General features: G+C 43.2%; 1 protein-coding gene across 2 annotated transcripts; it reads left to right on the top strand.

The window, feature by feature from the left end:
- The first annotated feature begins 5,045 nt into the window (after positions 1–5,045).
- Positions 5,046–9,381, top strand: TAF12 (TBP-associated factor 12). Of its 2 annotated transcripts, none has more exons than XM_087513520.1 (8): positions 5,046–5,593; positions 6,152–6,313; positions 6,712–7,221; positions 8,032–8,106; positions 8,283–8,361; positions 8,451–8,515; positions 8,608–8,643; positions 8,980–9,381. In XM_087513520.1, the coding sequence occupies exons 1-8, from the start codon at positions 5,084–5,086 to the stop codon at positions 9,085–9,087; spliced, it is 1,545 nt and encodes a 514-aa protein (XP_087369646.1). In that variant the 5' UTR covers positions 5,046–5,083; the 3' UTR covers positions 9,088–9,381. The 2 variants fall into 2 exon arrangements, with proteins under 2 accessions (XP_087369646.1, XP_048565217.1); XM_048709260.2 differs by having other exon boundaries at positions 6,649–7,221.
- Positions 9,382–11,345: the final 1,964 nt, after the last annotated feature.

The following is an 11,345-nucleotide window of genomic DNA, read 5'->3' as shown; positions in this document are numbered from 1 at the left end:
ACCATGATAGTAATTAAATTTTATTCCTTTGAAGTAGGGGAAAATTGGCTTTACGCAAAACTGTAACCATAGTGCTTTCCACCAGCCAAATATGCATATAGTATAGCTGTTTTATTCCTTTACTCTCTATGTGTTACCTTGCCAGCATATTCCATGTGCTGACCCGTTTCGGGCTGTAACGTTAATGTTGCAGACTTTTCAGACGACGATTAAGGAGTTTTTAGGTCGTGGTTCGATACTCAGTGATGTCATTGGAGTTGATGGACTCACTTATCTTCCAAGCCTTCCGCTGTTATCGTTATTAGATGGCCTTAAGCCATACTTATTGTAATAAGTTCTCTTTTGAGACACTCGATGTAATAAGTGTGTGATTGCTACTCTGCTATAAATCCTCCGAGTATTGTGTGGTGTCAGCATTACTGATCCAGGAATGACACCGGAGCACAGAGATCAGACTGTTTGAGGTCTGGTCGCTACATTCTCATAAAATACAGACACTTGGTTGCCATTTTTAAAGTTGATTCATGTTGTACGGTGCCATGTACTTTCGCTTTGATCAGAGGGTCCATCGAGACTTTTTGTTTATTGAAAGAAAAATTAGTTTTTGCACACAGGTCCGTAATACTTTACGTTTATTTGCCCTTTATTATCAAGGCCCCTTCAAGCATAACAGGCAATTCATCGAGCGCCTGTCACCATGGACGCGCCTCCTCTCACGCAGCCGGATGCGACTAGGGATGGCAATGGGTAAGGTATGGGCGGGTACAAACTTTTTGTGCCCAAACCCTTACCCAAAACCTTTTTTATATCCATCCATTTTAATATTCATGGACACAAATTGGTACCCATACACAAGAAAAGAGCCTAAAACTAAAGTTAGGTACTCGGCCATCACAATCTGGTTTGCACTTACATCAAAATTTCATAATGACGATTGACACACAATGTCTTAATCTCCATTACAAACTAACTTTGAAAAAAAAATTCAAGTTTGTAAACTTGCAATGCTAATTACTGTAGGTTTACCCAGATATTATAGAGTTTATTTTTTTTATTAATTTTGGGTATCCATTGGGTTATCCCTGGGTATAATTTCATACCCATACCCTACTCATGCATTTTGCGGGTATGAATACCCATTACCCAAGGGTATGAACTTGATGTCACAAGTGGTGGTGGTGAGTGAGATGTTGTTGTCTAGTTGTAGGGGTGATGGCAAGGGGAGATGTGTCGGATCCAAGCGCCCCCGCCTCATTGTTGCTTCGTATCTGTGCGACTGGCTTCGGCTTGGTCGATCCCTGTGTTGTAGGAAGAAGTTCTTCGGCTTGCCTTTCTTTTGTAGGAAGATCTAGAGGCGAGGTGATGTTGTTGGGGACAAAGCTTCAAATTACCCTATGCGGCCATGTAATGGTGAGTGTTTGGTTTGTCCCCACATATTAGTCGATTTGTTTGGTCTAAGAGCGGTTAGTTTTCTTTCTTCTCAGATACGATGCCATATGAAAGGCACATCCTTCAATCATAGTTCATAACGTGTAACTTTGGAGGCTTTGCCAGACCAAATGGTTGCATCTTGATGCCAATGAAGTTGGTCCCACTACTAGAAATTAAGTCAATAACGACCAACATCTAAAAGTCTTGGTTGTTATTCTTACGATGAGCTAGTCCCACGTTTAAACTAACCCCACGAAACCTCCCCAACAGCGATGGATATGCCGGTCGTTAGTTTGGCGGCCGTAGTTGATTAATACTCCATATATTTGATATTTTTATTTTTTAGAGTAATTAGCGTCCTTATCTGGTGAAACGAGGGAGATAAAAGGAAGATAAATAAAAGTCACTTAACTATCCCTACAGTCTCGCGTCCAGGTAAACCACGGTGGCGCTTTCCCTCTCAGATTGAGCCGCTCGCCCCCGCAGCCGTCACCGCCATGAACGCCGCATGCCCACGTCGTCCCCTCGCCTCCTTGTCGCAGGACGCCGACCCAGATGCGCTCGCTGCCGAGGTCGTCCGAGTGGAGCAGAGGATCAACGCTCGCTACCGAGGTCGTCCGAGTGGACCGGATCCCTTGTCGGGTGCTCGACGAGCAGCGCAACGGGGTCCACAGGATCAACGCCGAGGTCAGTTCCGCATCCATCGGATCTAGTAGTTCAGTGATGAGGTCAATACTCCTACGTGTTGGTCGGATCTAGCTCGGTGATGAGGTCAGTTTTGCTACCGCATCGGCCGTATCTCGTAGTGGTCTGGGGATATTTGGAGTGGATTGCTAATGGTTTCCCAACAGTTCTTATTCAGGTCTTTAGATGGGAGGGGAAGGCAGAGGCGGATACGATGCAGGACTCATTTAGGACGGAGAAAGGGTGCAGCTGCTGCTCAATGCGAAAACACAAGTTGAATTCGGGTTCTAGTCTCTCGCATGGCATGAACAGGACAGATATTAGGGACGAGCATTGTCGGGACGTGCAAAGGCTGCCGTGTAGCAGGTAATTAACTAGCTAAATTCTTCACTCTGACCATTTTTGTTTGAGATTTTTCAATTTGAAAGTGAAGATGTAAACCTGGATGCAGGTTTGTGGAGGTGAAGGCGTCAGTCTTGTGAAGGGATGCTTGGAGATGCGTGTGGCACTGATCTAGGTACGTGCATACACTTTTCAGAACAAAGACGTTTTTTACTTGCCTGATCTGAAAGTGAGGACAATGTGTTTGCCTGGTGATTATTTTTAACTTGTACGTACATGATTGATAATTTTGGCTTGTGTGAACTGAAAAAAAGAGTTAACAAGTTTGATTTTCAGAATGACCTCGTCAATCGATGGCCTATTGACTCCTACATCCGGAGATGTGTCAATGTAAGCATAGCCTAATTATTGAGCAACAACGTCTAAAAAGATATCATGTGCACTATATAGTCGTGTATACTTGATGTATACTTTTTTTCACTTTTGATTTAATTTGTTACAATCCCGAAGAGCAGATTGCCATTGTAGACGCTCAGTACATGGTCCATTGTGCAGTTCCCATGCTCCAGGGCCTAGGTAACTGTAAGTTTTTCTTGTAAGCTTAAACTTCTTAAAAATTGATGTCTCCTTGAGTGCTCTGTTTTTCATATGCTCACCACTTTGAAGCTCCTCTTCTCCTCCAGGGTGACAAAGAAAAGACAGGAGGCCGTTTTGAGGTATGTATATCACCCACTCTTGAGAAGAATGGTAGTTTTTTTAAGCAGATGAGAATAGTAGTTGGTTTTAATTTGTTGGGTATATGTGTTAAAAAATTAGTTGGGTATATAACAACAACCGAAAAAACTTCATTTTTTTCCTAAGAAATAAAATAACTCCAGTTTTGCTTGAATTAGAAAAGAAACATTCCAACTAATATTTGCTTAAAATAGTTTGCTTTTGCCGCACAAGTATAAGGACTATTGAAGAATTCAAGTGGAAACTTGTTCCTTTATGATATTATCATCTTTGCTACTTCTTTTATATGTACTGACATATAAACCATTAATGTTTTTTGTAGAACGGATGGTCCACCTTAAAAGTAACATCACGAGGCATTGTAGTCATTGGTGAAGGATGACAAGGACTTGTGATGGTGTCTCATGAGTGAAGAGAAAATATTTACTAGTTGTTACTTGATTTTTTGGTACAAATGAACATCTATATTGGTTGTTCTGGATAGTGTTTTTGGTTAGTAATTTCGCAATGTTTTTTTATCTCCAGATATGTATGTGGGGAATTAGAGACATTGCGAGGACCATCATTAAGTAAGGCGGAATTGGTTTCTAAACTACAAGCTTGTGAGCAAGCGAGGCAAGTGCTCGAAGGAACGTTCAATGGCATGGTGCAAGAGGTGTTAGAAATTAAGTGTATTGTATCTGGTATATCAGTAAGTGATAGTTCTCATGGAAGCCAACTTGAAGTTTCTTAAAGGATATTTTAATGTATGTCAAAATATTGGTATTTTTATTAATAAAAGAGGCTTTGATCCTTTCAAACCATATTCTCTTGTTTTTATATTAATATGGATGTTAATATTGAAATGTTGGATGCTGCATAAAGTGATCGTTCAACGCAAAATTATACTAAATACAAGTGGTTTGAAGGATATCAATGTGTGATGAGAGTGGTCGCTAATGATACTTTGGTCAGCATGATAACATTATTGGCGACCACAATTGTGGTCGTTATTTCCATGGGATTGACGACCGCACACCATCTCGTCGTTACAAGAATAACGACCACAAAAGGTATGTGGTCGTTATACTTTTAACGACAGAGCCTACTACGGCCAGCAGATTGTGGTTGTTAATGACCTTTAACGACCACGATCCGACCTTTAACGACCACATATACAATCGTTAAAAACCGTTTTTCTAGTAGTGTCCTGCAAGGGGTGTGTTTTGGACCCGATGTATCTCTATTTTGGGTCTTTTTTATAAAGTGCTGACACTTGGTTGTCATTTTTTTAAATTTTGTTTCATGTTGTAAGATGCTATGTATTTTCGCTTTGATCTGAGGGTTCTTCGAGCAAAAAGCCACTTTGGAGGACAGGTGCATTGGAGCCCTATATTTTAAATGGTGTCAACATATTTTTTTTGAAGTTTCAAAAAAATTCTGAAAACAAATCAACACATTTATATGGATGTGTATTACACATGTGCAAAGGTTGATGCTGAAATAAGTAACCATGTGAGTTACATAAAAAAAGACAAAACCATGATTTTGGAAAGATGAACAGTGCATGCATTAATCACTATTTGGAAATCACCATTTTGTCATTTTTGTATAGCTCATATGTTCACTTATTTCTTCACCAAATTTTACACATGTGTAATATACATCCATATAATCACATAGAATTATTTTCAGAATTTTTTGAAACTTTAAATGTGATTTATAAAGTATTTAAAATAAGATCCTGCAATACACCCAGGCTCCAAAAATCCACTCTCGTCCTTCGAGACTCTTTGTTTGTTAAAATAAAATGAGTTTTTGCACATAGGTCCTGAATACTTGTGCATTTATCCGTCCTTTATTATCAAGGCCCCTTCAAGCCTAACGGGCAATTCATCGAACGCCTGTCACCATGGACGCGCCTCCCCCCACGCAGCCGGACGCGGCGGCGCCGCCCCCCTCAACAGCGGCTGCGGCTCCCCCTGCCGCGCCGCCGCCCAATCCCGCGCCTCCCGTTTCCACCGCCGCGCCACCCACCTCCGAACCCACGCCCGCTCCTGCCCCTGCTCCCGCTCCCGCTCCCGCCCCCGCCCCCGCACCAGCGCCCGCCCCCGCCCAAACCCCAGATCCCCCAACTCCGATCCCCGCCACCGCGCGGCCGCCGGCGCCTCGCATGAGGCCGCCGTACACCCACCTAGCCTCTCCCATCACGATGTCCTCCTCCTCCTCTGCCGCCGCAGCAGGGGCCTCCTCCGCGGCTTCTGCAATGGCAAGGGGAGGGGTTGCGATTGGCTTGCCTGCGCACCCGCGTGGGGCGCAGACGCCCATGGGCTATACAGGGTTCGTGCCGCCGCCGCCGCTCGCCCATCAGTTCAGCCCTATGCATCGCGGCCCCGACCAGGCCCCGCTGGCCACTCCACAGGTCTGCGTCTCATTCTTGAACTCGGTTTCTTTATAATCCTGGTTAATAAGCTCAACATTCATGGAGTTCTCTTCCAATTGAGGCCAAAACTGAGCTCATGTAGCATATTTTCTCTCTCTCAAGGAAGCCATTAGTTGTGATTAGCTGCACTTTCTTGATGTTCCTAGCTATAACGAAGCTAGTACTAATTTGTTAAACGCAACCTCAAGCGTACAATGGATCGTCACTCTCTCAACCATGGCCAACTTTTAGGACACTCTGTTTCTTGTCCTATATACACGACACTTTAATCTTCTCTTGAACCCCCAGTTGGTTCCACCTTGCTTTGAATAGATCTTGGATTTATTGGGTTTCTAAGACCAGTGAACCACCTCATGGCTTTATATAGTTATTATCCACCTGTCCTTTGCATGGAAGAAGGAAACCTAATCCCGGTAGGAGTAGTCTACGACTATGCGGATGCAGAATATCTCTTAAGTGCTTTCATTGTCATTAACTTCCACCCTGCCTTCTCTTTTGAGTTATGAAACGGTTCCTAATGATGTTTATGGCTTACAGCTTAGGCAACCTGCCCCGGGGATCCAGAATATTGGGATGATTGGTTCCCTTAACGCGTCTCAGATGAGACCAGGAGCAGTATCTGGTTCGCAACAGCCAAGGCCAGGTCTTCCATCATCAGCGACACCATCTTCGTCTGGTAGCCAAATGCCAGGTTCACAAGTAAGAAGCCTGTTAGGCTGTTACTTGTAATGATGTAGTCTAGTTTTATCTGTAGGCATTTCATTATTGTGTTTCGGTTATATGCAAAATGTGTGATTATGTAAATTATATTTGTTCATATAAATGTTGGTGCAGAGATGAAGGAATATTTACATACCTTCTAAATGTGGATCAATCATTTGTAATCCATAGAAGTGTAGGCTGAATTCAGGCTTGTTGCCCCTTGATTGATTCCACATACTGTATGGTGTACCATCAGATTAGGAGGGAATACACCAACTTCTTTATTGCAATGCATGTCATGTTGTGTGCTTGATTGAATTATTTTCCCACAGAAAACCCCCATGCATTCTTTAACAAGACCAATGTCTATGGGTTCCCCTGCGACGGCTTTACAGCAAACTCCGGCAAATATGTCTTCAGCATTTAGGCCACAACAAAGGCCACAAGTTCCACAACAAAGGCCACAAGTTCCACAACCAAGGCCACAAGTTCCACAACCAAGACCATACCATGCTGCACAATCTGCACCTGTAGCTTCTCAACAGAATGCACTTTCAGGACAGCAGCAGCTACCTCAGCAGCAACCTCAGCATCAGCATCAGCAGCAGCAACAGCAAGTTTTGCAGCAGCAGCAAGTTTTACAGCAGCAGCAGCAGCAACAACAACAGCAACAGCAGCAAAGTCAACCACAAAGTTCCTCACAGCAAAATCAGCAAAATACAACACTAAAAAACCAGCAGCAAGCTGCCCGGACTCCTGTCTCATTGACTCAGAAGCCTGATTCTCCAGCCACACTACAAGCTACTAATATGCAGCTTGTGGACATGGCTTCTGCCGATGCAGCTTCTGGTGAATCCAGTAATCGGCTACTCTCCAAGAGGAGTATACATGATTTACTTGCACAGGTATGCTGTGTTTCCTGAGCTGCAGTGTGAGAGAAGGTGCAAGGTTATGCAATTCCAGATTTCCTTAGATCCTATATTTTCAGTTTTTCATACATCTCATTCCACTGGTGTGATTAATGGCGTTTGTTAGTGTGTTATTCTGGTTCCAAAATATTTCCTTTTGCATATCTGTCTGAAATGCTTGTTTTCTCTGTTCTCATACAATTTTATATTTAGCCTCATCTTTTGCTACCCCTATGCATAGTTGCATAAAGAAAGACATGACAGAGAACACTTTGAAAGTTCAGCTATCCTTTTGTAAAATCAAAAGCAGAATAACTGGATTTTGTCCTCAGTAGCAAAAAGAAAAAAAATGTATCATATTTGGATCATATGTAGCAAAGAACAAAGTGTGCCATATTTTGACATACTTTTATGTAGTCTACATGCATAGTGCACGGACCAAGCAAGGAACCTACATGTCACTGACATGGGGCGTGTCATTTTATCGAACACTGTTTCATTTTATCAGATCCCCCTTCCTAAAATTGTGCTATTGATTTAAGTGCTTAGAATGATCTGTGTTAAATCTATTCCAGTGATGGTTGAACTTAAGTACGGTTTTAGTGGAACAGTAATTACTCTTGTAAATACTTGCACAAGATATTTTTGTTGAATTTACATTACTCACCATGAACTCTGTAGGATCGTAAACATCACTTGGGCTGATTGATTTAACGATTAATTGACTCTCGTACTAGTTTTCTGTAGTTGCGCATTTCATATTATAGCAGTAAAAGTGTCAACCTTTCTTATAATTTGTTCGCACAGATCGACCCTTCGGAAAGGCTGGATCCTGACGTTGAAGATGTTCTTATTGACATTGCAGAAGATTTTATTGAATCTGTAGGTTTTTTGTCCCTTTCTTCTTTTTTTTCGTTTGGTGATTTTTATCCTAGGATCATTATTTTTCAGAATATGATTTCCTTTTTAAAAGAAAAATACGCATGGTTTCTCAAGCCTTTGTGCATTCTGGATGACTTCTTATTAGCTATTTTGTTTTTGATAACTATTTTGAGCAGGTCGGAACATTTGCTTGTTCTTTAGCAAAGCATAGAAAGTCGACTACTTTGGAAGCCAAAGATGTACTCCTTCATGCAGGTACCTAATTATTTTGGCTTTTCTAGAATATTTGTGCTAATGCACTTGTGTAATTACAGCTGTGTTATTCTTTAATATCACCATTGCAGAGAGAAGCTGGAATATCACCTTGCCAGGTTTCACCGGGGATGAAATAAAACTATACAAGAAGCCGGTAATTCTTAATCATATTTATTTCTTCTTCTTGTAGTTATTTCTTTTGTAACCCATATTGACATTTCCTTGTCTCTTCTTGGTGATCTGCAGCATGTCAACGATATTCACAGGGAGAGGCTTACTCTGGTACTTCTTTTTATCATCCTCACCACATCAACTATCCACCTTATTTCACGCATGATTACTTCTTGAACTATGGATATAATTCTCGCCTCTGTCATTGGTTGGAAACATGATATTCGTAAACATATTATTGTGATTGCATCTACTCAAATATAACCTCTAGAGCTCCAAGGATCTCAATCTACATAAAATGATGTTTGAAAGAAAACATGAACTATGGATATAATTCTGCATTTTCTGCATGTGCCTGAAGTATGATTGGTATATCCGCTTTTGTTCGATACTTCCATTGCATTTGGAGTTGATATGTTAGTTTTTCTGTTACCTCAATCGATCCAGATCAAGAAGTCAATGGCGAGTGAAGGGAACATAAAGACCTCTGCTGCCCAATCTACAGCCAACCAGAAAAATCAGGCTCCAAAGCCACCTGCCACAGGTTCTCCGTGAATGGAAACCACAAGTCCTTCTTGTAGAGTGTGTAGCCCATGCAAACATTGCAGGGATAATATTTTTTGTAAAGCTGGCAGTATTACAGTGCTAAGTGTTACCTAATATGTTTGTTCCGTAGTTTTATGGTACGGCTGAGTCGCAACCCTGCAAATTTAGACCCTGAACCTTGGTGAGGTGTCAGAAGTACTTATCCATTTCAGGATTTTGCTTAAGCAGGAAAAGCCTTGTCATCTCAGCTACTCTGGCGATGGCTAAATATGTGTATATATGCTCATGGGTGCTGTTCTCATATTTCCTGAATGAGTGTTATTTTACTATTGACCTCAATCCAATGTTTATTGGCATGGGCATGTCCAGCATTTGCATTTGCTACTGCATTAGTTAGTCTCTGATAAGGCCATAGTGACAGGAACACTGCATGAACTACCATTTGCTACTATATGTTCTGATAGGGATCCCAGATAAACTGCCATTGGGAACTTGATCACCTGAAGAAATTGTAGATACACTCTTTTCATTCCCTTGAACCAGCAGAATCCTTTTCTGGAATTTTGGAGTATACCAGTTATTAGGGCTTTTATCTGTGTTGTTTGGGAAGCGGGTCAGGAGAAGTGAAGAACAAACAGCTGGTGTCATTTGAGGTGTTGCTCTTGCTCATGTCTGGTATAGTTCCTTAAATAGTGCTTCACCCCGTGACATTATGAGTCAACAATATGTGGTGATTGCCGGATTGTTTACATGTGCTGCTGTCTAGGACATGACCTAGGTTCTCCATGTTTTTCGCTTTCTGGTGTCTCGTATCCGAGGCATTCTACGTTTGGTTTAAAGGTGAACATGTTTGTGGGAGGATCGTCATATGTTTGCAGATGGATATAGAATGACAAACTGGTGTGATACTTTGAAGCAAGCAGGATATTTTTGTAATATGCACGAAAACTTTGATAATTTCAAAGTATCACACAAGCAGGATATATATTAAAAATCTGCTGAAGTCTCGACTTACCTCGATGGTACTAGCAAATATTGTTGCAGTATGTACAAATAGGAGGCAGATGAGTGAGCATTGTACTAGCAAAATATTTTTGTAATATGCACGAAAACTTTGATCATAGATGGCCGGCAAAACAAACAATCACAAGTGTGAGTAATTTCAAAATGATCATCACACAAGCAGGACAAAGAAAAATGGTGACTGGCAAAACAAAACGATCACAATAGTAAGCAATTTCAAAGTGATCATCAACACAAGCAGGATATTTTTGTAATATGCACGAAAACTTTGATAATTTCAAAGTATCACACAAGCAGGATATATATAAAAAAAATGGTGGTTCGCTGGAGCAGTCTGTGAGGCCCAAGCGGCCCAGATGTGGAGCGGCCCGTTACCCGTGAGGCCCAGCTTTCGCACAGACCTCAGCAGTCCACTACTCAACTTGGAATGGGCGGGCCAGCAGTAGCACAAACCCAGACCAGGCCCACAGCGCTGCAACAGCGTCCACACCATCTCAGAGCCCCCCACTCGGGTTACAAGCTCACGCAACTTGGCTCAGCGAGACAGGAGGTGGAGCTGGCTATTTAAGCAGGTCGAACGCGCGCTCGCTAGGCGAGGTGGGACTAAACAAGACGGGGCGTCGCATGCGTTCCCCGCTGACGAATGAATGAGGTCGGGCGCTGCGGCTTTTCCCGCTGAGATTTTTCTAGCGTGGGCTCCTGTGGCCCTGGGCTTTGTCGTCTTGGGCTCGTGAAACACATCGCGAACAAGATTTGTCTTCTTCTACTATACTCCGTCCGTTTATTATCTCCACGTCACCATAGATGATCCGGAGAGGCTGGAAGTGCCGAGTCACCCGGCAGCGACGTTTCACTGATGCTGATGCTGCCTTGCTCTCCGCCGATCCCGTCATGGCTGACCTGCGACCTCCCCAATCATTTTGTCCGGAAGTACGGGGCGTGGCCATGGCGACCGACCGACCAACCATCGCGCCGAAAAGGACAGCTGATGCTTCAGCTGAACCTCCGCGTGCGGGCGCGCCTCGATCGTCCTGGCATGGCACGGTAGCAGCCACGTACGTCCACGCAGGCTGCCGCGCGAGCGTCTGGTCTGCCGTCGGCCACCGCGCCACGCACGCGCGCTCGGCGGTCGTTGTTGTTGAGCTGTGGCCGTCTCGTGTCGGAGGTCGGCATCCGTCGGCTGCGCGATGAACTGCTCCCCCAGAGAACGAAGGGACGGGACGGAGAAAACAAGCGTCGCCTTC

Source organism: Triticum urartu, chromosome 3A, assembly GCF_056163025.1.
Source record: "Triticum urartu cultivar PI428250 chromosome 3A, HENAU_Tu73, whole genome shotgun sequence".
NCBI lineage: Eukaryota > Viridiplantae > Streptophyta > Magnoliopsida > Poales > Poaceae > Triticum > Triticum urartu.
This window is presented reverse-complemented; position numbering and strand designations above follow the sequence as displayed.